General features: G+C 32.9%; 2 protein-coding genes and 1 pseudogene across 3 annotated transcripts; all 3 read left to right on the forward strand.

Moving 5' to 3' along the window:
* Positions 1 to 305: 305 nt before the first annotated feature.
* LOC100808872 (homeobox protein HD1) lies at positions 306 to 7109 on the forward strand. Its single transcript, XM_006573690.4, has 5 exons — positions 306 to 1234; positions 1328 to 1448; positions 6020 to 6210; positions 6295 to 6426; positions 6611 to 7109. The coding sequence occupies exons 1-5, from the start codon at positions 974 to 976 to the stop codon at positions 6749 to 6751; spliced, it is 846 nt and encodes a 281-aa protein (XP_006573753.1). The 5' UTR covers positions 306 to 973; the 3' UTR covers positions 6752 to 7109.
* Positions 7110 to 8897: 1788 nt separating this feature from the next.
* LOC100786241 (phospholipase D gamma 1) lies at positions 8898 to 26899 on the forward strand. Of its 2 annotated transcripts, XM_041017138.1 has the most exons (11): positions 8898 to 10232; positions 10686 to 10802; positions 11006 to 11200; positions 11727 to 11975; positions 12113 to 12181; positions 12257 to 12404; positions 12632 to 12780; positions 13196 to 13372; positions 13478 to 13675; positions 14019 to 14116; positions 26665 to 26899. In XM_041017138.1, the coding sequence occupies exons 1-11, from the start codon at positions 9267 to 9269 to the stop codon at positions 26882 to 26884; spliced, it is 2586 nt and encodes an 861-aa protein (XP_040873072.1). In that variant the 5' UTR covers positions 8898 to 9266; the 3' UTR covers positions 26885 to 26899. The 2 variants fall into 2 exon arrangements, with proteins under 2 accessions (XP_040873072.1, XP_003517450.1); XM_003517402.5 differs by lacking the exon at positions 26665 to 26899 and having other exon boundaries at positions 8914 to 10232; positions 14019 to 14542.
* Positions 16385 to 26369, forward strand: LOC100809417 (phospholipase D gamma 2-like; annotated as a pseudogene).
* Positions 26900 to 26930: the final 31 nt, after the last annotated feature.

Below are 26930 nucleotides of genomic sequence, written 5' to 3' on the forward strand. Positions count from 1 at the left end.
CAAGTGCATGAATTAACTTGCACGGGTCGTTCTAGTTCAATCAATCATCTTAAATTCGACTTGAATAGCATTATTCTCATGAGAAAAAAATTTCATGTTAGTAATAATTCTACCCGTTTGATTGAAATTGTCTCTTTTTTGTTAAATATTGAAAAAGAAAAATTTATTGCTTAAAAAGGATATATATATATATATATATATATAATGTATACAAAATCAATTAATAAATAAAAATATTTTCGTAAAAAATAAATTAAAGAACTACTATAAAAAAATCTTAAACTTTTAATAGAGTCCTTGAAGCACCTAATTATTTTGTCTGTTTCTTATCCCCTTTTGTATTCGCAAAAGCCACAGATTTTTTTTCTTTCGTACTGACTGGTGATAAACTCAAAACCATCGTCGCCAATCAAATCAAGGTACCTTAATGTTCGAGATAAAAAAATAAAAGAGAAAAGAAATGAAGTTGTCAGGTGACAGAAGCAGCTTTATCTTCTTTTTCTGACCCCTTTCATAGTAATGATTCCGCAGCTTGTTACTCTCTTCTCTCTCAAAACAAAACTTGAATCCATCCATACTCTACATACCCCTTGCCCTTGCTTTGCTTCTTTCTTTCTCACAAGCACCAGCAGCACTCAAATCAATCAATCGTTTTTAATGCCCTTGCTTCTCCCTCTTTCCGTGTGTATGTAAAATCTTTGTTTTTATCAGAGGTGGTGCAGAAAGTTGTATCTCAGATCCCTATATACACCGAAAACGATACAACTGTGTGCTGTGTACACTGTGCACTGTGCTTCTCCCTCTCTCTCTCTCTCTCTCTCACAAAATCATAATCATTTTACATATTACACCTATTACCGAATAGAGTGGTCCTCAACCTCAACCTAAAAGCCTCACTTTTTTTGTTTTCCCCGATAACCCTATTCAACCCAATCCTCCTTTCCCTTTTCCTTTGACAAAAGGAAAGGAAGAAATGCAAGAACCAAGCTTGGGATTGATGGGTGAGGTCTCCGGCGATCACCACCGTCAGCTGAAGGCGGAGATAACGACTCATCCGCTGTACGAGCAGCTTCTGGCAGCACACGTGGCATGCCTCCGTGTGGCCACCCCGATCGACCAGCTTCCACTCATCGATGCTCAGTTATCTCAGTCTCACCATCTTCTACGCTCTTATGTCTCACACAACACTCATTCTCTCTCCCCTCATCACCGCCAAGAACTTGACAACTTCCTGGTAAATTTATAGTATTTTGTTTCTAAGTGATTGATCATATTTGTGCCAACAAAGACAATCTCAGGATGGATGTTGTTGGTGTTACTACCGCAGGCACAATATTTGATAGTTCTGTGTACTTTCAAAGAACAGCTTCAGCAACATGTAAGAGTCCACGCCGTCGAGGCTGTCATGGCCTGCCGTGATATCGAAAATGCCTTACAAGCTCTAACTGGTATGCTATCTATCTTTTTACTTTTACTCCCTGGTTTTTTTTTTAATTTAATCTTTTGTTTTTCATTAGATTAGATTAGATAAACAAGCTGCTACTACTTGAATACTAAATATAAATGGTTCATCTGCTACTTGAATACTAATATAAATATCATTTGTTTATTTATATTAATAAAAAATCGAACAAGTTATATATTTTAGGCAAGCATATGTGATGTTATTTTATTTTTCTTTTAGTGGGCGCGTAAAATTAATCTTCTCACATAATCATGTCCCTTACGGGCTTATGTATGTAAGTATTGTTTTGTTTCTTGTGTCTGACGGGATTTAAGAAGCTGCATAATGGTATACATAATTTCTTTTCTAAAAGTTTTTCTTGTCGAGTTAATTAGACTAAGGAATGGAGTGGTAGGGTCTACCAATGTTATCTTGTGGAGTGTACACAAATGGCAATGGGAAGAGTTAGTTAGTTTGGTGAGGAATGGTAGACCCTCTCGTCCCACTATGGCACTGCCAACGACTTACAATGCCATAACCGACTTATAATGCAGTTTTCAGGGGGGGAAATCCTACTAATTATATTAGCATTAGTAAGTATTTAGTTAAATCAAATGGAAGTGGGGCACGGGGAAATCAGACAAATTACGAGATGACAATGATTATAAAATAATATGAGACACTTGGAACAGTTTTTGTTTTGGGAGAGACACTTGGAACAGTTGATTGACCGTTCCTCGTTTGTTTTCCCTGCAATGGATGTACTGCATGAAAAGAAAAAAATCCCAAAATGCTAGGCACTTAGGCTTCTTGTCAATCCGCATCAGCATTCAGTTCTGATTTGATTTGTGGACAAGTACCATTTTTCTACTACGGATTTCTAATTCTAATACAAACACGATCATTTCACACACTTGATCCGTGAATTGTTCGGAATAATTACGTATGTTTAAGATGTAATTTATTATGTCATTAGTTAGAGTAAAGAATTATTTTTTATTTTATTATTATATTTAATGTTTTTTAAATTATTAATTTGATAAGTTTTTGATTAAAATTGAAAATGTATTATTATAATAGAGATTATGATAATAAAAAATAAGATTTTATAATTTTAATCTAAATTATTTTTTATTAAAAAATAATTGTGAATAAAACATTAATAATTCAAACAGATTAATATATATGTAATGATCTTTATTGGATAAAAATAAATAAATTATATTCATTAAATTACATATATAGATGATGTATATGTGAATCATTTATATAACTGAATCGACAGTTCTTAATGGTTAATTTTACCTTATATGCTAATAGAAAGTGTACTAGAAGAAATATGATAATTTTCTTTGGCTTGAGATCATAATATTAATTAATAAGTTATTTGTTATGTTTTAATTTGAGACACTTAATGCATTTGTGTACTAAATGAATGACTATGAGATATAATTAAATACTTGTAGAATTAATTATTAATTTGAAAAGAATCCAACAACTCTAGTTAATGAGTTTGAGCTCTATAAATTAAGACCTTAACTATGACAATTGAATGAGAGAAGAAAAAAATTTCTTAATCATTCAATGATTAGATATAATGTGTGTTAATTTATTAAAGTTTGACAGTAATACTATAATCTAGAGTTAACCTTGAACTATATTGCATTATTCTTCTAATAATGGTTTTGAAGGCAAAGAATGCTACTTGCTATCTAGGTGTTAAGGAGTATTGTTATACACTTACCTTAATTAATAAATTAATTATGATTATTTAACCATCGATCTAGTATTGAACATTCAGAGTCACACACAAATTCTAATCTTTGCAAAAGAAAATATTTATTTGATTAAATATCAAATAAATATTTTTGTGAAATATTATTATATTTTTTGCTAGCATCAATAATATAATTAATATAAGTAAAGAGTATTCTTTTTATAAATATGAAAGTTGCCCACAAAATAAAAATAAAATTTTATTGTTACATATTAGGATCAAATTATGTAATTAATTATTATAATTAGTCATGTGATTATTTGAAAAGTATCTTTATCTTATACCTGAAAGTTTCTTAAGATAAAAAGATATGAAATAGTTTTTATTTTTTTTATAAAGATAAAGAGATATGAAATTATTTTAAATAAAATTTTTCCTTTTTTGAACAAAACCCAAATCCATATCTCTTTAATACTATAAATAAAAGTATTTACACAAACTAAAAAAATTCAAACTTAATTTTAGACTTGGAAAATAGAAAAATGATTTATTTTTAGAATTTCACTCATCAAATTAACATAAATTGGTCTTGAAGTGGATACATGCAAAGTCTTCATACTATTAACAAAAAAATTTGTTGCTTAAGAATATACATCCGAGTATATAAATTTATTTTTCTTTATTTATTATCATTATATTTTTTAATGTAAAATATATTTTAATTTTTTAATGCAAGTATTATTGTATGTTACTATCTTGAATTGCCGGCAAGAAAGAAATTAGAAGAGATAGGAAGAAGAAAGAGAAAACAATTCACACACAAATATATATATGATGGTGACATATATAAGTATTAAAGAAAAATATAGGTAAAGATAAAAGGTATGTTAGGAACACAGTGTAATGAATAAAAACGCCTCACTATCCCAAACTGTTGGAAGTGTAAAAATATAGGTCTGAAAAGATTAAAGTTTATTGTATAATATATAGATGGCTTTCCTTTAATTCCTTTCCTAATACACAAGCTTTTTTGATTATCTCACATTTTTTTTAAAAAAAAGGTGTGCGCATGCCATAATTGGAAAAAAAGAGAATAAAAAAAGGCGAAAGTGAAAATGAGAGAGGTGTGTTATATGCGTGATAAAAAAAGAAAATAGGATAAAAGGAAGGAAAACATTTTAAAGAAATGGGTGTTAAAAAATCGAAACCCTTTTTAAGAGCCATTCAGAATTATTTAGAACTTCTTTCTTGCTAAATGGTAATCCTATTATTGGTAATGCTTCCATGGACGAGCTGAGGGTGTCTGTGATTGCTTGAGGCTGACTGGCTGGTGCATGCTGTGTTCTATTCTAACGCGGCTGCCATGTATATGTAGTATAATGCATCATACATGGACTACTACATAATACATACGTAAACAACATTTAGAAGATGTAAATGTCATCCACCAAAAAGTGAAACTACATAAGAGTCTTTATACGGTTCATCTCAATGAAGAATATTTACTGTTATAAGTAATTTAATGAGTTTAATATACATTATTTTTTAGTTGTTAGTTAAATAAATTTATTATACATTACAGTTTTTAATTAAGTAATATTGTAAAAAATCTGTAAGTATATTATATATATATATATATATATATTATTTACTTAATATAGAGCTTCTTTATTTAAAATTTTCTTATTATAAATGGGTTTATGCGCATGAAACTTGTTAAACAAAAGTCGAGGGAGAAGATTGACAAAAGGTTAAAGAATTAAAACAAAAGTCAAGCGAGTATCTAGTTATTTATCTCATAGTTTTTGGTATGTATTTGAAGCTTGATTGATCTACGTAAAATTTTATGTCGATGCAAGATATATATTGATTAATGACTAATTTCCTTCTCCTATAAAAAACTGGATTAAATACTCATGTTAGTCTTTTAAGAAATTAGTATATGCATGAGCAGACATATGACGAATTTCTTTCCATGTTAATTTTTTTCTTCTAAATAATCTAATTTAATTTCCATCGCAAAATTTCTATTTTCTAATTTAACTAGAGATGCTTCATGCTAAATATCGTGAATCATTTATGGTTATATCCGTATCCAACTATATATGTGCACCTCATAATTATTCATGATATGACCGCACATATGGCCTATTTAAGTTGGAAAACGAAGAGGATATTCAACTGTCCCTTGTGGACTTCTTCAAAGTATAACTCACTTTACGAGAAAATTCAGTTGGCCTGGGCAATGACATTGGTTAATTATGATTGAAAATAGATGATTAGTCCATTATTGATGTTACCGGAAACTAACTTTAATGTCTGCTTTTATGTATGATTAAGATGTGTCAAACATTTTGGCATTATTTCGAGACCCCGTCACGGTTCCACTAACAAAAGAGGGACCCTTCAATTTAGACTGCTCCCTGTGACTTACACTTTCAAATGACAAAGTGGTCAGGCCAAAATATACGGTATTTTCTGGTTTAATTCATTAATTGGAGCTGAAAGATAAAATTTTCTTTTGAAGAGTAATCGCAAAGTAAAAATAAGATGAGGCTAAGATACCAGACATAACAAGCCCCCTTCCCTTAGTTATGTGCCAATTCCAATAATTTGATGTGTGAAGTATATCTCCTTGTATCTACCAGTTATTACATGTGTGATGTGTGAAGTTTATCTCCTAGTATCTACCGGTTATTACATGTGTGATGTGTGAAGTACTATAATTTCTCTAGTATACAGTTTATTATCCACAACCTAGTACATGGGAATTTTGGCATCAAATCACATATTTGTTTTTACCATTTCAAATGTTCCCAAATTTAAGCCATCTGGTTCGCCATTTAATTATATTTCAGGAGTGAGTTTGGGAGAAGGAACTGGTGCAACAATGTCAGATGATGAAGATGATTTACAAATGGATATTTCTTTAGATCAATCTAGCGCGGAAGGGCATGACATGATGGGATTTGGTCCATTACTTCCTACAGAATCTGAAAGGTCATTGATGGAAAGAGTTCGCCAGGAACTAAAGATTGAGCTGAAACAGGTCATTCTTATACATGCTTGCAGGTAACATGTTTGCTATTTTCCTTAAGTTTGAATCACCAACCAGTTTTAATAATCTCTGCAGGGTTTCAAGTCAAGAATTGAAGATGTCAGGGAAGAAATATTAAGGAAACGTAGAGCTGGGAAATTACCAGGTGACACAACTTCTGTGTTAAAGAACTGGTGGCAGCAACATGCAAAGTGGCCTTACCCAACTGTAAGTGACCACCTTCTCATATTCCTGCATCTTTTTATTAATATTTTGGTAATTTATTTCATGTTTCTTTGAAACCAATTAATTCTTGACAGTAGGGTTCCTTATTTCTGCAATGCATTTCCACAATGATGTTTCTTTGCTAATTAAGCGGTCATGCCGCTTCGTAATGCTTTCTTAATTGCAGGAAGATGACAAGGCAAAACTTGTGGAGGAGACAGGGTTGCAGCTGAAGCAAATTAATAATTGGTTCATCAACCAAAGGAAACGCAACTGGCACAGTAACTCTCAATCGGTTACCTCTTTGAAGTCGAAGCGCAAGAGGTAGACATATTATTTTGTCCCTAACTATGTGGAACAGCTAGCAAGCAACACAACTATATATAAGGACATGCTTAATATTGCTGATAGAGTGTAGTCCCACTAAGGATGCAAAAGATGGTAGATGCATGTGGGTTACTGTAATATTGTAAGATAGCTGAAACAAATTATAGACTGGCTGTAAATTTGTGGAATTTAACGTATGCAAACTTTTCTTTTAGGTGTGGTTAAGTTGCCTCTCTTTTTAACTATCTTTGTAAATTGTTTGCTACTTTTCTGACCGGTGGGAGAATTATTACTATTCCTACTACTACACAGATGATTGAAAGATTCTCGGTTCTTTATATATATGCTCTTTGGTCCAATATTTGAACTTTTATGTCACACGAGTTCCTTTATCCAAAAGATCGCTTTCTTCACATTAGTATCGTGGTTCGCCTTGATGATGAAAGCTCATTCAATTTATTTGATCTTACCTTAATTGATAGTCTGGTATTATGATAAGAATATGCATCTATGGTAGAAATGACTCTAGAAGGCAGATTTAAAGAGCACTAATTTGATTTCTGGCTTACACGTTCATGAGCAATTAAGTTATAATAAAGTTGGAACATTTGAATCACATAAAATATAAGCTAAGCACGAGTTAAAGAATTAACTATTTGTTGGATTTATTTATTTAAATTTCACAACTATCTAGTTGAGCTCCTGGAGAGGGCTAACATAGGGACCATTAAAATTAAAATTACAGTTAAAAATAAAAAAACTTTAAATTTAAAATTAAAATTATTGGTAATATCATTATTATTTTTTAATTTTAAAATTAATTTTTTTGAGTAATGTGTTGTTTGGTTAAAATAATCCTCTTTTAAAAAATTTCTTCAATAAAATCCTCTTTTAAAAAATTTCTTTAAATTATATTTGGTTATTTGGTTTAGACCCAATGGGTACAACTTAAGTTTAGAATAATTATTAATCCCATAATAGATTCAAGGGATCGAAGCTTGTGAGAGATATCTTAAGATATCATTGAAAGTTTAAGGTCCTAATTATGATGATATTAAAAAAAATTAATTTAGATTTTTTCATAAGATTCTTTTTAACTAAGTCAAATCTAATACTCATTAAATCAAAATTAAGTGTCACTTTCACGAACCTTCGTTAGCCATTAAGGATGAGATCATTCTTTGAAAATTGTTATTGAAGGCCTGCAAGGCAACTAAACCCAATGCTTGATTTGCCTTTAGCACAAGATCCACCAAGTGTGAGATGATTTCAAAAACCAAGTATATAAGATCAAAAAATGTAGGAGGGTTTGAGGCTTTAATTATTTATTTTTTATCATAAGGGTTTCAGGCTTTTAATACGTATCATCAAATGCTATTTACATAAATTTTAATTTTTTATGAAAATTTACATAGATTTTCTTGGATAATGATATATAGACATTTCATTATTACAAATACTCATTAAACATCCTTTATTTACCTATATCTCTATTTTTGTCATATTATATTTTCCATTACATCTATTATTTCTCTCTTTTGTTTTTTCATCTCTAAATATTAATGAAACATTGAAATGTCCACAGAACATTACTCATTTTTATTTACTACAGTGAGAATATATCACATAATGGTAGATATACTTTTGTTTATTCTTGACATACACTTTTTTCTCGCGTATTATGGTTCAGTTAACATCTACAACTTGTTTGGGCCTGTTGGGCCTTAGTGAAAATTCTAGCCGTTCAATGTTGTCTAACCAAGGTCTAGTTTTGTTAGGAGGTACGAAAACATATTTTTGTTATCTATTTTTTTTTACAATTTTTTAATTAATTATAAATACAAGTTAATTTTTAAAGCAATCAAATTAATTATGATATAATTGTTTTATTAAATTGAAATTAAATTAATTAAGAGATAATTTACCTTTATCAGGTTTTGGGTGTATATTTATTTTTTCACTTCCTCTTATACAGCTAAGATATGATTCAGTTATTTAGGAATTCTAGATTCCGCGCAGCCATCTCTCTCTGATAGTAGCTCAATGACGACCACTACTATTCTTGGGGCTGCTAGTGTTTGACCCCTTCACCGTTCACTGTACACACACAATTCATATAAGATGTAATTCATTTTCACCCAAGTTGTTGTATTCTGTTTCCACTTGCTATATATAATATTGTATTTTGTTTCCACTTGTTTTATCTTTTGCTTTTATTTTCATCATTGACAGTGCATTCAAGACTTTTTCTTGATCACAATTCATGACTTATTCTATATCTCATTCTTCTATTGCTTTATCCCGTCAAAGTTGAAACACTCCAATTATATCACAAGTGGGTCAACACCATTTTCAAATTCCAGTCTTCTCCCTCTCTAGCTATGACACCTACTTCTTCAAATGCTCATTGCTCACCCCCACATTCCATTGGTCAGATTCATCACCAACACCTACCTATTGTTCTTTCACAAACTCTGACATTCCAAAAAGGAGACACTTGTTAGTTCTTACATTACATGGCTCATTTGGTTTATGGTGAAACTCCGTCTTTTGGAGCCTCACACCATGGACAGGCTCAGCAAATTGTTCCATTTCAAACCACTTCGAGCTCCTTAAGGATCCTGCTCTTACATGGCAACTTAGAAATATGGGTCAACGAGGCCAGAAACCTTCCCAACATGGACATGTTCCACAAGAAAACGGGAGAAATGGTTTCCATGTTGTCCCGAAAACTTGGCGGCAAAATCGAAGGTCACATGTCCAAAGCTGGAACCAGTGATCCCTATGTTACGGTATCTGTGGCCGGTGCTGTGATTGCCAGAACTTTTGTCATCAGAAACAGTGAGAACCCTGTTTGGACACAGCATTTCAATGTCCCCGTTGCACATCTTGCTTCTGAAGTTCACTTTGTTGTCAAGGACAGTGATATTGTGGGTTCTCAGATTATTGGAGCAGTGGGAATTCCAGTGGAACATTTATGTAGTGGAACAAGAGTTGAGGGCTTTTTCCCCATCCTTGGTGCTAATGGGAAACCATGTAAGGGTGGATCAGTGTTGAGTTTATCCATTCAGTACACCCCTGTTGAAAAGGTGCCTCTTTATAGCCATGGAGTAGGTGCTGGTCCTGATTATGAAGGGGTCCCTGGTACCTACTTTCCCCTTAGAAAAGGTGGAAAAGTTACACTTTATCAGGATGCTCATGTTGAAGAAGGTTGCCTTCCCAGTTTGAAGGTGGATGGATATGTGAATTACAAGCATGGAAGTTGTTGGCATGACATATTTGATGCAATAAGTGAGGCTCGTCGATTGGTTTACATTGTGGGGTGGTCTGTGTACTACAATGTTAGTCTCATTCGGGATAGTGCTAATGGAAAATCCTACACTTTAGGTGATCTTCTCAAAGCCAAATCACAGGAAGGTGTGAGAGTGCTGCTCCTTGTTTGGGATGATCCCACGTCTAAAAGCATGCTTGGATTTAAAACGGTAACCAACTTCAAATAATTGCATTATTTATGTTTCTCTTTATGATTTGTACATTTCTTTGTATAGTTTAACCATTAGTTATTTTGTGAAGGAAAACAAAGCATACCTTATATATAATTCATAATAAAGGGGGTTGAGTCTTCTATTGGAAAAAGATTAGTCTTTTACAAGTGGTGAACCAACTTTTGAATCCTTGCTGAGAAAGATATCCTCATTTACTGTCTAACAGTACATTGAACAGAGTTGTTTGCAAAGGAGAATACTTGTGGGGAAAAAAATTATAGATAACTCATTTGGTATTCTGTGGTATTGTGGTACCATATTTTGGTTTTCTTTTTATGTGTCAGTTTCATGTTCAGGAAGGCGTGCCTCCTGCAGTTGATTAATTTTGAATCGAAAAATATAGTATGTAAATAGTTGCTTACTTCTATCATCTACTTACTATGAATGTAGGTTGGACTCATGAACACTCATGATGAGGACACTCGCCAGTTTTTCAAGAACTCTTCAGTACGAGTGCTTCTTTGCCCACGAGCTGGTGGAAAAGGACATAGCTGGGTCAAAACGCAGGTATTAGAAATACTATAGTTAAAAGAATAAAGTTAAATAATCTTTATCTTCGGGTTTTATTCTTTTTATGTACATCTTTTGTAAAAAAATCAGATGGGATACTCAAATGCTCGGCTGTATATATAGATTTACTCCGTGTAACCTTACTAGTATATTGTATATGTATTTAAAGAATAGTATTTTGCTTTATACTTAACTGGTAGGAAGCTGGAACAATCTATACCCATCATCAGAAGACAGTCATTGTGGATGCTGATGCAGGTCAGAATAAAAGAAAAATCAAAGCTTTCATCGGAGGTCTTGATTTATGTGTGGGCCGATATGATACCCCAAACCATTCCATCTTTAGGACTTTGCAGACAACACACAAAGATGACTATCATAATCCTAACTTTGAGGTAAATCATCATTTTTGTTTAATCTTTACTAGTTACCAATTAAGAAAATTGTCTGAATGTTTCCACTCTAAATACACTTTTGGTCTCTCTGTTATTGCTCCCCCCGTTTATTTCAGATTTGACTTCCTTTTAATTGTGCAATATTATTCCTCATTAACTAGACATCCAATATTTAACATAAATGCTGATGTGAAACTCTATTATATTTCATGTCAACATATCCATAATAGCGTGACATTCTAATGCACTATTAGGACAATAATGTCATCCATAATGACATAACACTCTGCTAAACCAGCATGTCACCATTTTTGTTAAATATTCAAGTTAAAATAATAGGAAAAAAATGGGACAAAGTGGAATTTCAATTATGGCAGAGGAACCTCAAGTGCAATTAAGTCATTCTTTTTCAAAGGAACATAAGAGTTTTGTGATTCAGCATACAGAATCCATTTCAAATTTATAATGGTTATGCTGTCATCTACATTGTAATTGTTTGTTTTATTCGTATAATAATAATAAACAGGGGCCAGTTACTGGTTGTCCAAGACAACCATGGCATGATTTGCATTCCCAAGTTGATGGTCCAGCAGCATATGACATTCTCACCAATTTTGAGGAGCGTTGGTTAAGGGCATTAAAAATGCATAGATTTCAAAAGATGAAAAGTTCACATGATGATTCATTACTGAAAATTGATAGAATCCCTGACATTGTTGGCATTGATGAAGTTCCTTGCCAGAATGAAAATAACCGGGAGACTTGGCATGCCCAGGTATATTATAAATTGTGTTGGAAAATAGAAGAATTAATTCAACCCCCTATTTCTAACAAAGAATTCTTACTCCATTTAAGAAAATTGTTCAAGTTAAGTCTCTGATTATTTATCTTTTGCATTCTTTCTAATTGAAGGTCTTCCGTTCAATTGATTCTAATTCTGTGAAAGGATTTCCAAAGGAACCACAAGATGCTATAAGAAGGGTGAAGTGACTTTCTTCTGAAATTTATTTTTTTATTGTGGAGGAAAATGCTAATTCCGTTTACTTCATTGAACAGAACTTGGTTTGTGGAAAGAATGTACTGATAGACATGAGCATACATTCAGCGTATGTCAAGGCAATTCGAGCAGCCCAAAAGTTTATCTATATTGAGAACCAATACTTTCTTGGCTCGTCATATAATTGGGATTCTTACAAAGACCTTGGTGAGTATTGAGCTCTGATCCCAAAGTTAAAAAAACTATTTTTAAGAATGACAGAGAGAGATTGTAAAGCTGTATCATATTCAGTAGCAGCAAATTTTTTGCAAGAAACTTCTTTTAACAAGAAAATGAAGTGGATCCCTGTTTGCAAATTTCAGCAGCTTTTACATTTCAATGTAAGTTGAAACAAGCAGTTGCTATATATTAATATTTTCTCCTTGGCATCACAGGTGCAAACAACTTAATTCCAATGGAAATTGCATTAAAAATAGCCAATAAAATCAAACAACATGAGAGATTTTCTGTGTATATTGTCATTCCTATGTGGCCTGAAGGTGTACCTACAAGTACAGCTACTCAGAGGATTCTCTTTTGGCAGGTGGGCTTCCTTTACCTCTTAAAATGGTGCAAATGAGACAAATAATAAAAACCTTTATTGGCTAGACTATGAACATGGATTAGGAAGATTTGGTGTTAAAAAATTGGTCTCAAGCCAGAAGAAACAGCTGATTATTAGGTGCTTCATATTGTCAAATGATCTTAATTCTTAAAAGCACAAATATATATTTTTGCATTGCTGAAAATGCTCATTATTTGTTGCCTGGATCTCATGGCACTTGTATCACGTTTGCCATTTAAAAGGAAAAAGCTCTTGCAAAGTTTGTCTTGAAAATGAGCAGGAGTATACATACCCTTAAATTTAAAATAGTATGATAAAAAATCATAGATAACATAATTTTATTATGGGTTCAGTTGTGTGGTTGTCTCACATGCTCGTGTTGATATTTTGGCAGTTCAAAACAATGCAAATGATGTATGAAACAATTTACAAGGCCCTACAGGAGGCTGGGCTTGACAATAAGTATGAACCACAGGACTACTTGAATTTCTTTTGCCTTGGCAATCGTGAGATACCTGACAATGAAAATGTTTTAAATGATGTAAAAACTACTGGAGAAAACAAGCCTCAGGTATTTTTTCACCCTCTTGAATAAACTTTATGGTTTATCCCTGTCTGGATGTCTAACTGCTTCCTAAACAAGTTTATCATTTGTTTTTGCGCATTGGTAACCTAGGCACTCACTAAAAAGAACCGGAGATTCATGATTTATGTTCATTCAAAAGGAATGATAGTGGATGATGAATATGTGTTACTGGGGTCTGCAAACATAAACCAGCGATCCATGGAAGGCACCAGAGATACAGAGATAGCAATGGGGGCATATCAGCCTAATCATACTTGGGCAAAGAAGCAATCTAAACCTCACGGACAGGCAAGATTTATGAACTTACAAGTACTTTTTTATGACAATTTTTTTGAGAACTTTAGTCTGTAGCTTGTGCATATAATCAGAATGATATAACGCACGTGTGAATTGATCATCATATAGAGGCTTGAGGTAGCTTATCATGCACATATACATAAAACAATGTAGAAAATAACTATAATGTGGAAGGATGTTCTTGGATCATATCATTCGTATGCATTATGAGAAAGCAATATGATGATACATGATACATTCGAAGGCCCTTTACCTGATTCCTTCTGTTGAAATTTAATAAATCAATTGGATTTTTTTTTCCCTTTAAGTTGGAGAATTGTGTTGTGTTTTTCAGGTGCATGGTTATAGAATGTCACTATGGAGCGAACATATAGGAGCCGTGGAAGAATGTTTTGAGGAACCAGAGAGCCTTGAATGTGTAAGACGGATAAGGTCATTGAGTGAGTTTAACTGGAGACAATATGCAGCAGAAGAGGTAACTGAAATGAAAAGTCATCTATTAAAATATCCGCTTGAAGTTGATTCAAAGGGCAAAGTGAAGCCTCTTTTTGGCTGTGAGGCATTCCCAGACGTTGGTGGGAACATAAGTGGCACTTTCACACTACTCAAAGAAAATCTCACCATCTGATCATTTACGTGAGTTCTCTAACTCAGTGAATACTATAGCAGATTTTAGTAGCTTATTTACAATATTTAGATTCTTTTGGAAAAGAAAAGAAAAGGAGTATAAAGATTTGAACTTGTAACCTGCTTTGAAGTACTAGTTTACTCAATGTCTTATTTAAGATTTAAGGTAGTCTTAAATACCAGCTTTACTATTTTTTAGTCGAATAAATCCATTTTTCCTTTTTATATTAATGTAAGGTTGTAGTTATGTTGATAGATATTACGGTAATGGACTTTTTTTTTTTCAAGTGATAATGAAAATGAGAGTATTTACTATTCCTGAAATGAAAATAAATAAATAAATAAATTGCGGGATCATGTATGAGGTCGTTGTAAGTAACGATAAAATGATAAGAACCTAGTATAATTTTGAGTTAATTTGCAATTCCCAAAGGAAAAATCTAATAAAAACCACACCGGAAAAGATTTGGATTTAATTTGTTGAAGGAAACAATAATTAAAATTAAAGAAATTAGTAAAGATTCATTTTGTGGACTTTTATTTTAAATCAAAGACACAAATAACACAAAAAATATATTTAATACAATTAAGAATTGTAGGGTCAAGTTTCATTCTAGTTTCAGCGCAGCCATCTCTCTGTCAAGTTGTCGTGTTTATCTTAAAAACTAAGATCACTATTCTGCGAGCTGTTTGTGTGACCCATTCACCTGCACCATAATCTCACCCACAATCATAAAGGATCTTTCATTTTCAACAAATAATTGTACACCCAGTTGCTATTTTTTTTTTAAAAAAATAAATTATTCTGAAGCTCCTTAAATGGATTTCTAAACTAATTTTTAATTGTTTTTTTAAACTAAAAAAATAACATTTACTAGCTTTAAAGTTCTTTCTTGAGTATTTAAAGAAGTATATATCAAGATTGGAATATGAGATTTTTAGTTAAGTTGGAAGTATTCAAAATCATATTTTAAAAAATCTAACAAATCGTATAATATAATTATATTATTTTTTATTATGATAATCAATAATAAGTATAAATAATTTATTAATTTTTCTTTGTTTTATAATCAAGATGTACTTTCATATATTAAAATAAGATATATTATTGATATCAAGTTATGCACAAATTAATATTATGTAACAATAAAAGTTGATCACATAATTTTATATTAATACTAAATAGAATAATTTTCAATTAAAATATGTTAAATAAAATATAATAAAAAATAATTTTATTTTTAAATAATATAGCATAATAGTGATATAAGTTTATTTGATAGATTTTAATTTATGATAATATATTAAAAACATAAAAAAAAGTCAAACTGAACCGAATCAAATTGTAAAAAATTGATTTAATTTAGTTCATGTTTTGGTATTATATTAAAATCAAATCAAATCAGACAATATTTTTATTTTATGTTTGGGTTAGATGAATTTTTATCTAAAAATCAAACCAAAACACACCATAAATACCCCTATAAATAATCATATGTCAATTAATCTATATGCTTGATGATAATTCATGAAAATTTTAGAAATCATATAAATTTAATTAAATTTATACGATGAAATGCTTAATTAAAACAACAATAATTTAAAAACATTAAAAATTCTCAAATAGTAATTTAGAGGTAATTTTATTTTCTTAAATATATTTTTAAGTGCTTGTAAAGTTATTTTTTTTGTTTTTAATCTTTACCAATTATATTGTTTTATTTTTCATTTTTATAATGTTTTAGATGATATTTTTTTACTACTCAAAATATTCAAAGTATTATCTAAAATATTTTAAAGGCTAAAAAAAATGAACATAATTCGCAAGAAATAAAAAAAAAACTATAAGAATTAAAAGTAAAAATAAATAAATTACAAGAAAAAATGTATTTAAACTTATTTTTTAACAATAATAAGTTGATGACTTTTTTTTTGTTCTCGTCAAATTTGAGGTGTATGGTATCATTTTAAAATTCCAGTCTTCTTCCTCTCTATGCACGTAGCTACTACAACCAACTGTTCCTTCACAAAGTTGCGGTTGCGGACATACCAAAAGGAGACAGACACTTGTGATTTCTTAGTTCTTACATTACATATGGCTCATTTCTGGGAGGAGGCTCACACCATGGACATGCTCAACCATCTGTTCCATTTCCAGCCACTTCGACTTCCTTGAGTATCTTCTTGCTCTTACATGCCAACTTGGAAATATGGCTCAACGAGGCCAGAAACCTTCCTAACAAGGACATGGGAGACATGGTTTCCAAGTTAATTATCTCCAAGACTTGGAGGAAAAATCAAAGCACACGTGTCCAAAGCTGGAACCGGTGATTCCTATGTTACGGTATCTGTGGCCGGTGCCGTGATTGCCAGAACTTTTGTCATCAGAAACAGCGAGAACCCTGTTTGGACGCAGAATTTCAATGTCCCTGTTGCACATCTTGCTTCTGAAGTCCACTTTGTTGTCAAGCACAATTATGATGTGGGTTCTGAGATTATTGGAGCAGTGGGAATTCCAGTGGAACAGTTATGTAGTGGTACAAGAGTTGAGGGCTTCTTCCCCATCCTTAATGATACTGGAAAACCCTGCAAGGATAGATCAGTGTTGAGTTTATCCATTCAGTACACCCCTGTTGAAAAGGTCTTTATAGCCATGGAGTAGGTGCTGGTCCTGATTATGTAGGGGTCTCTTATACCTACTTTCCCTTTAGAAAAGGTAATTATTCTTTTAATCTTCAATAGTGTTCCAATTGAGAAGAGAGCAAATTATATTAACTTTTCCTTGGTTTCTTAGAATTGTACGACTTTTTTTAATGTTTGCAACAACTATCTTTTATAAAGATATATGGTGTAATATTTTTTAAACAATTAAAGAAGAATAGTGTAATATACTAATATATAAAAAAAAATGTTAATGTAATAAACAATTAAGAAGAATTACTATAGGAATAAAAAAAAAATAGATAGGAGTATCATAGAGAATTTGACAAAATCTCAGAAAAAAATTGCTCTTGAAAACATTGTGTGAATCTATTGGAGGACAGAGCAAGGAATCATCCATTTTTATTTGCATTAACATTTTCCCATATTTTTCCATTTTAATGGACAAAAAAATGGTGAAGCTCAGCTGGTTTTAGTTTGTCTCGTCATTAATTAGCACTCCAAAATCTGAAGTAGAGCGGGCAAGTCCACTTTCAATATGGACTAAAAAAGAGTAAACAGTTACTTTGGTTACTAAAAGTGATAGGGATTCTTATATTAGTGCCTTAAACTAAAAATATTAAACAAGATTCTAAGATATCAAATAAGTCATCAAACTTAACTGTTTATTATCATTTTAATCACAAGTGACAAAATGAATTTAATTAATCAGATTGACTCGAACGTACCTATCCAAGAAAATGTAGATTTTTGGCTTAAAATTTTTAGCTCAAATTAAATGTAAACTTTTTTAATTGATCTGATCATGGTTTCAATATGGGTTAAGTATGCGAAGACCTACTAAAAGTTCAAAATAATCAATTTTACAAGACTTGGACTTTATTTTTAGATTCAGATTGAATTCAGACTTTCTTAGTTTAATCCATCATAGTTTACAACTCATGCATATTGAGTTGGATAATCTGTTTTGTCATCTATAATTTTAATCCCTAAATATATGTTATTATTATCACTTTAATCACAAACATTTTTTGAATTTTCGACTAAAGTGATTTTTTTTTAGAAGTTGTGCTTTTTATTTAAGAGGAAACAATACCAAAATTAGCTGTTACATAAAAAAAAAAAAACACAAAAGAAAGTGATTGTTGATTTACACTTTTTATATTTTTTTTAGAGACAAGAATGATTCTTTACTCACTGAAAATGTAGCCTGACTCATTTAATGGTGGGCTAGCAGACTCATGTGTCAACAAATAAAGAAACAGGAAATGTTAAAATATTAAAATGTTATATAATACGTAAAACAAAAAACTCCTACTAACTACGACTACTATCCTACACCAGACTTGGCACAACGACGGCTCGCTTAACCCACTTTCTTAGGCAGGTTTAGCCATCTTAATTTGGCTCGCTAAAAAAAGAGTTCACAAAAAGGAAAGGCGAGCCAACCTGTAGTCAAAATAACAGTTTTTTGTTTACTAAATGAAGTCAAAATAATAATAAATCAGTATAAAATTTCACTTTTTTGTTTCATTTTGCTTTGAAAGTGGTGTTGTGCTTAGGAGCCAATATTTGTTGTTTGGAAATGATCATTGGAGGTATATATGTCTCTGAATATAATTGAGTTGTCTCTGAACCCAATATTTTTTACTTCCTTTATATATTAAAAAAAAAGAGTGTTCTTCTATTTACATCGTCTATGTGAAATTTGTCTAACAACTCATAATTGACTCAATTCCACCTACCATGACTTGATAGTTGATAAATTAGGAGAATCAACTTATATTTCACATATTATTGAGGTTTAATATTTTTATTTTATTAGTTTAATTTATTTTTATATTAAACTTAAATGATTATATATGTTTAAAGTAAAATCTTATATATATATATATATATAAAAGGATGTAGACATGGTCATTGTCAACTTCCATATTTTCTTAAATAAAGGAAGTAGACAATGAGATTGACTTCTAATATTATTTACAAAAAAAAGAAACAAAACAAATAGGCATTGTGTATTTTGAATAGAAGAAGTGAAACTGACACTGCTAGTGTCAATTTCCAGTTTTTCTAAATTAAAAATCTTACTTTAAATTGACTATAACATTGTTGATTTCTGAAACAATTTTGGCATCTATTTGGAGAAATACTTTGAGTTATATCATGCATGCAATATTTGTTTTCATTTATACTACACCTGTAAAAAAAAAAAAAAAAGGCCTTGTAAATGTTTTCTTTGTACAAACTAAACAAATTTGGGGTGTACCGGTAAAAAAAGAGAGAAATAAAGAGAAGTTGATAAATGATATAATAAGAAATGAAGAGAAAGATACAGAGAATAATAGGATGAAACTGAGATGAAAGAGAAGGTTAATACTATAATAGTAACTCATTTGTATAACAATAAACAGGGGTCTGTCACTTATTGTCCAAGACAACCATGGCACGATTTGCATTCCCAAGTTGATGGTCCAGCAGCATATGACATCCTCACCAATTTTGAGGAGCGTTGGTTAAGGGCATTAAAAATGCATAGATTTCAAAAGATGAAAAGTTCACATGATGATTCATTACTGAAAATTGATAGAATCCCTGACATTTGTTGGCATTGATGAAGTTCCCTGCCAGAATGAAGATAACCGGTAGACTTGGCATGTCCAGGTATATTATAGATTGTGTTGGAAAATAGATGAAGTAATTCATGCTCCTATTTCTAACAAAGAATTCTTACTCCATTTGAGAAAATTGTTCAAGTTAAGTCTCTGATTATTTATCTTTTGCATTCTTTCTAATTGAAGGTCTTCCGTTCAATTAATTCTAATTCTGTGAAAGGATTTCCAAAGGAACCACAAGATGCTATAAGAAGGGCGAAGTGACTTCCTTCTGAAATTTTACCTTTTTATTGTGAAGGAAAATGCTAATACCGTTCACTTCATTGATCAGAACTTGGTTTGTGGAAAGAATGTACTGATAGACATGAGCATACATTCAGCTTATCTCAAGGCAACTCGAGCTGCCCAGAAGTCCATCTATATTTAGAACCAATACTTTATTGGCTCAACATATAATTGGGATTCTGGCAAAGACTCTGGTGAGTATTGAAGTTAAAAAAATTATTCTTAAAAGTGGCAAAAAGACAGAGATTGTAAAGCTGTATCATATTACATAAGCTTCTTTTAACAAGACAACAAAGTGGATATGGATCCGGGATCCCTGTTTACAATTTTCAGTAAACATCATTTACATTGTAAGTTGCAACAGGCATCTTGTTATATATTAATTTCCCCCCTTTTCATCACAGATGCAAACAACTTAATTCCAATGGAAAGTGCATTAAAAATAGCCAACAAAATCAAGCAAAATGAGAGATTCTCTATGTATATTGTCATTCCTATGTGGCCTGAAGGTGTACCTACTGGACGAATTACTCAGCAAATTCTCTTTTGGCAGGTAGGCTTCCTTTAACTCTTAAAATGGTGCCACGTAAGACAAGTCATAAAAACCTTTATTGGCTGGATGACCAACATGATGGATTAGGAAGATTTGGTATTCGAACATTAGTCTCAAGCCAGAAGAAACAGCTGATTATTATTTTGTGCTTAAATCATGTTATCAAATGATCTTTATTGTAAAAAAGCACAAATATATATATATATATATATATATATATATATATATATATATATATATATATATATTTGACGTTGCTGAAAACGATCATTATTTGCTGCCTGGATCTCATGGCAGTTGTTTGACGTTTATCATTACAAAGTAAGTTAGTTTTTTAAAATAAGAAAGATTGCATATACCCTTAAATTTAAAGAATAAACAATACATATGCATGATAATGTAAAGGTCTTTTGTATTATCATTTAATCATAAATAGTCCTAAAGAATAAGTTTGTTGAAATTTATAATAAGTAATTTAAAAGTCATATTAAAATAATTTTTTTATTGGTTAACCATGTAAATAAATCTTGTATAGTGACAATTGTTGACAAGAGGATCAAGGTGAACAAAGGAAAACTCATTCTTATTGAATGTGAAAAGAGAAAACTCTATTTTATTACAGATAGGATTAGGCCTTATATATTAATCTATACAAGGTGAGAAATCTTCTAACCTCCTAACAGAATTGTAACTAACTAATTACAAAACTAACTAATTTAGATATATACAAATCTAATGGTAATAAAGCTGATAGCTCCCCTCAAGTTGGATGGTGTATGCTGCACAATCCCAACTTGGACATCATGGAGGAAAAAGAGGGAGAGTGAAGAGGTTTAGTAAACACATCAGCCAGTTGTGACTGCGAAGGAACTGGGAGGAGGTGGATCAGTTTTGACTGCAGTTTTTCTCGAATGATGTGGCAGTCCAGTTCAATATGCTTGCTGCGTTCATGGAATGTTGGATTGTGGGCAAGATATATGGCAGATTTGTTGTCACAATAAACTGAAGCTGATTGGGGAAAGGTAATGTTAAGATCTTGGAACAAGTATTGTAACCACTGTAACTCACATGTTAATGAGGCCAACGCACGATACTCTGCCTCAGTAGATGAACGAGAAACAGTGTTTTGTTTCTTAGATTTCCAGGAAATGAGAGAGCTACCAAGTAAAACACAGTAGCCGGTGATGGATCGCCTAGTATTAGGACAGCAAGCCCAATCGGAGTCAGCAAAACCATGGAGTTGAAGTGGGCTGTGACTAGAGAATAGAATTCCCTTGGCAGGACAAGATTTTAGGTACCTTAGAATTCTTGTAGCAGCTTGATAATGAGGCACTAAGGGATTTGAAACATATTGACTAAGGTGTTGAACAGAGAAAGAGATGTCTGGCCTTGTGTGAGTCAAATAAAGAAGCCTGCCAATGAGTCTTCTATAGCCAGAAGGATCATCAAAGGGAACACCATCAGTGGCAGATAATTTGGTGTGAGGATCAAGAGGTACTGAAGCCGGTTTGGAACCCAAAAATCCAATATCTTCAAGTAGCTCAAGAGTGTACTTTCTTTGATTTAGGAAAATACCAGAAGATGACCTTGCAATTTCCAGGCCAAGAAAGAATCGAAGTTGACCAAGGTCTTTGATCTTAAATTGTTGATCAAGGAATAGTTTGACAGACTTTATCTCTTCCATGGAAGTGCCTGCTAACACAATGTCATCAACATAGACTAATAGAGCTGTAAAGGAAGTGCCATCAGACCTGACATAAAGGGAATGATCTGCTTGAGAGACTTGATAGCCCAAAGAAGTAAGAGCAGTAGAGAGTTTGGAATACCATTGACGGCTAGCTTGCTTCAACCCATATAAGGACTTGTTCAATTTGCATACCTTGGAAGGGGAAGAAGCATCATAACCAGGAGGAAGAGACATATAAACCTCCTCATTCAAGTCACCATGCAAGAAAGCATTGTTGACATCCAGTTGTTCAAGATGCCAACCCCTAACAGCAGCAACAGCTAGTAAAACACGTACTGTAGTCATCTTGGCTACTGGGGAAAAAGTGTCAAAGTAGTCAACACCCTTCATCTGAGTGTAACCTTTGGCCACAAGCCTGGCCTTGTACCTTTCTATTGTGCCATTGGCATGATACTTGATTTTATATACCCATTTGCAACCTACTGGAACCTTTCCACAAGGAAGATCCACAACAGTCCAAGTTTTATTTACCTCAAGAGCTGTAATCTCAGCATCCATGGCCTTCTTCCAACAGTCAAATTTGGAAGCTTGGTTATAGGTTTTGGGCTCAATGGTGGAAGAAATAGAGCAACAAAATATTTTGTAATCAGGAGAACAATTATTATAAGATAAAACAGAAGAAATGGGGTAAGCAACATTACTTGAAAACTGATTGGTACAGCTAGATATGACATTGCAGTGATAGTCCTGTAAATAACCAGGAGGTTGTTTTGGACGAGTTGACACTCTGGTAGATAAGGGTAAGGGTGGCTCTAAAGTAACAGGAACATTAGTAATGTGGGATGATGTTTGATCTATTGAATTTTGATCAAGATCAGAAGTAGGATGAGTAGGATGAGCTGTAGCAGCAGGGGTAGGTAAGGAACTAGAGTCCAAAGTGTGATCTATGGGTGGAATGGATGCAGGGCTGGTGCTTGTACTGTCTATCAAACCGGTGGATAAAGGAGAGGAGTCCACACAAGGATGAGGTGAGATGTCCAAAGGATCATCATAAAGTGGAAAATTAGATGGAGTATTTGAGGGAGTGGGTCCAGGAACAGTTTTGAAAGGCAAACAATGCTCATAGAAAATAACATTGCGTGAGAGGAAAATATTGTGTGAGTGAAGGTCATAAAGTATGTAGCCTTTAGTACCATCTTTGTAACCAATGAAAACACATTTTCTGGCTCTAGAGTCAAATTTGGTACGATGTGCTTGTATAGTAGTGGCATAGGACAAACAACCAAAGACTTTAAGGTGGAGAAGGGTAGGTGGTAATTTGAATAACAGTTCATAAGGGGATTTAGACTTAAGTAAGGGACTAGGAATTCTGTTTATAACATGGACAACATGTTGAACACAAAAATTCCACATAGTGAGAGGAACATTGGAATGAAAAAAGAAGAACCTAGCCACATTCAAAATATGCTGGTGTTTACGTTCAACTACACCATTCTGTTGAGGGGTCTCAACACATGGTTTTTGATGGATAATCCCTTTAGATAGAAAGAAATCATTTAAGGCAAATTCAGTCCCATTGTCAGATCTAAGACATTTTAAGGATGTGTTGAATTGATTTTCTAGATAAGCAACAAAGTTAATAATGTGGTTTTTAGTTTCACTTTTATTTTTGAGAAAAATGACCCAGGTAAATCTGGAATAATCATCTACTAAGGTGAGAAAATATTTATGTCCTAGAAGGGAAATGGTGGAATATGGACCCCAAACATCAGCATGCAATAGTTCAAAAGGAGATAAAGAAGTAGTAATGCTATTAGGAAAAGGAAGCCTCTTTTGTTTAGAAAAATGACAGCTGTCACAAGGTGACATGTTGTTCTTACAAGGTATGAAAGGAAATTGTTTAGAAATAGCTTGCATACCAGAATTTGATACATGTCCTAATCTGGAATGCCAAAGCTCAAAAGAATGAGAAGAAATTGAATTACAAGAACGAATCATATCAGCAGTATCTATCACATACAATCCTCTTTGAAGCTTAGCTGTACCAATCGTTTCCAGAGAATGATTCTGCAAAATCTTGCACAAATCAGTAGTGAAACTTAAATGGCAATTATTTGTACTAGCTAATTTTGTGACAGACATCAAATTGACATGAAAGCAAGGAATGTAAAGAACATGATGGATAGTAATTAAAGGTGAGATAACTACACTACCAGAGATGGAAGCTAGAACCTGTGATCCATTGGGTAAAGAAACAGGGACAGGGACAATGTTTTGATAAGTGGTAAGAGAGGAAAGATCAAAAGTAATATGATCAGTAGCACCGGTATCTAGTATCCAAAGAGAAGGATTCTTACCATTCGGATTGGAGGAAGGGGAATGCAAAGCAAAGGGAGATGTGGTTACTGAATTGGCCTTTGGTTGAGAACCAACTTTTGACTGTTGAAGAGCTTCAAGAATGCCTTGGTACATCTCTTGTGTAAACTGAAAACTGGACTGTGCAGAGGAACCTTGTTGGGTTGATTCCAGAGCAGAAGCATTTGAGGTATTGTTGGCCTGAGATGATGATGATGAATTCTTGGACTTATTGGTCTTGTATCCGGGAGAGGATTCATCATCATGATTTGTGATTTAGAGTGCGAAAACCGGTCATTCAAGCCTTTAAGGAAGCGAATAACGTAATCTTGTTCGCGATAAACCCTAACAGAATCAATTCCACCACAAGAACAGGGAATTGAGCACTTACAGTGAGGGATTGGACGATAATTCTCCAATTCGTCCCAGTAGATCTTCAATTGAGTGAAGTAATCAGATACATCAAGCGTTCCTTGGCGGAAACGATACAGATCCTCTTGTAGATCGGAAATGCGGAAGATATCACTCTGAGAAAACCTAATACGTAGATTCTTCCAAACACCAGCAGCGGTATCGATCCAAAGTACCGATTTTGCGATGGAATCAGAAATTGATCGGTGAATCCAAGCGAGAACCATAGTGTTGCAGCGGATCCACGGTGCATATAACGGATCGAAAACGGGAGGTTTGGGAAGAGATCCATCGATGAACTTGTCTTTGTTCTTCGAAATTAACGCGATGTGCATCGAACGGGACCAAGTGTGGTAGTTCTTGGCCGTTAAAGAAGGAGAAACAAGAACTAGAGCTGGATTCTCATTCGGATGCAGATAGTATGGATTCGCAGAGTTTGTAGAAAAATCAACGAAGTTCTGGAGTGCCATTGATGAAACTTCAAAAGAAAGAATGAATCAAAAGATAGAAGGAGATCAAAGATTCAACAGAAAAGGGAAGAATAACAATTTTGGAAGAAGTGCAACAATGGCTACCAGAACTCATGTGAGCTCTGATACCATGTTGACAAGAGGATCAAGGTGAACAAAGGAAAACTCATTCTTATTGAATGTGAAAAGGGAAAACTCTATTTTATTACAGATAGGATTAGGCCTTATATATTAATCTATACAAGGTGAGAAATCTTCTAACCTCCTAACAGAATTGTAACTAACTAATTACAAAACTAACTAATTTAGATATATACAAATCTAATGGTAATAAAGCTGATAACAATACATGATTTAAAACAATACGATAAAAAAAACCATATAGATAACATAATGTTTATGGATTCTGTTGTCTGTGTGTCTCACCAGCTCCTGTTGATTTTTTTGCAGTTCAATACAATGCAAATGATGTATGACACTATTTACAAGGCCTTACAGAAGGCTGGGCTTGACAATGAGTATGAACCACAAGACTACTTGAATTTCTTTTGCCTTGGTAATCGTGAGATCCCTGACAATGAAAATGTTGTAAATCCTACAGAAGAAAACATGCCTCGGGTATTATTTTTTTTACCCTCTTGAATAAACTTTATGGTTTATCCTTATCTGGATGTCCCATTGCTTCCTAAACAAGTTTATCATTCGTGTTTGCACATTGATAACCTAGGCACTCACTAAAAAGAACCGGAGATTCATGATTTATGTTCATTCAAAAGGAATGATAGTGGATGATGAATATGTGTTACTGGGGTCCGCAAACATAAACCAGCAATCCATGGAAGGCACCAGAGATAGAGACAGAGCAATGCGGGCATATCAGCCTAATCATACTTGGGCAAAGAAGCAATCTAAACCTCGTGGGCAGGCAAGATTTATAAACTTACAAGTGCTTTCTTGTGACAAAATTTTGGAGGGAATTGTAGGTTGTGCTTATAATCAGAATGATATAACGCACGTGTGAATTGATCATAATTTAGAAGTTTGAGGTAGCTCATCATGCACGTATACATAAAACAATATAGACTATAACTAATGTGGAAGTAAAAGAAGAGCAGAGTGAAGCTTATTTAGCATGATAAGCATTTTTAAGAGAGAGTAGTTGTGATTGGATCATATGCATACTGAGAAAGCTCTATGATGATACATACGAATGCCCTTTACCTGATTCCTGCCGTTGAAATTAAATAAATCAATTGGATCCTTTTTCACTAAGTTGGAGAATTGTGTTGTGTTTTTCAGGTGCATGGTTATAGAAGGTCATTGAGTGAGTTTAACTGGAGACAATATGCAGCAGAAGAGGTAACTGAAATGAAAAGTCATCTATTAAAATATCCGCTTGAAGTTGATTCAAAGGGCAAAGTGAAGCCTCTTTTTGGCTGTGAGGCATTCCCAGACGTTGGTGGGAACATAAGTGGCACCTTCACCTTATCAGGACTCAGAAAATATCGCCATCTGATCATATATGTGAGTTCTTAAACTCAGTGGATACTACTAGACTTTAGAAGCTTATGTTTTTTTTTTC

Source organism: Glycine max, chromosome 1 (genome assembly GCF_000004515.6).
Source record: "Glycine max cultivar Williams 82 chromosome 1, Glycine_max_v4.0, whole genome shotgun sequence".
NCBI classification, from domain to species: Eukaryota; Viridiplantae; Streptophyta; class Magnoliopsida; order Fabales; family Fabaceae; genus Glycine; species Glycine max.

Excerpts from the sequence above, each read along its gene's own strand:
- LOC100808872 (XM_006573690.4), top strand. The coding sequence starts at position 974 with ATGCAAGAACCAAGCTTGGGATTGATGGGTGAGGTCTCCGGCGATCAC. Across the intron at positions 6,211-6,294 it reads TAAAGATTGAGCTGAAACAG|GGTTTCAAGTCAAGAATTGA; the intron begins GTCATTCTTATA and ends TAATCTCTGCAG. Across the intron at positions 6,427-6,610 it reads CAAAGTGGCCTTACCCAACT|GAAGATGACAAGGCAAAACT; the intron begins GTAAGTGACCAC and ends TCTTAATTGCAG.
- LOC100786241 (XM_041017138.1), top strand. The coding sequence starts at position 9,267 with ATGGCTCATTTGGTTTATGGTGAAACTCCGTCTTTTGGAGCCTCACAC. Across the intron at positions 11,976-12,112 it reads GGGAGACTTGGCATGCCCAG|GTCTTCCGTTCAATTGATTC; the intron begins GTATATTATAAA and ends TTCTAATTGAAG. Across the intron at positions 13,676-14,018 it reads AATCTAAACCTCACGGACAG|GTGCATGGTTATAGAATGTC; the intron begins GCAAGATTTATG and ends TGTGTTTTTCAG.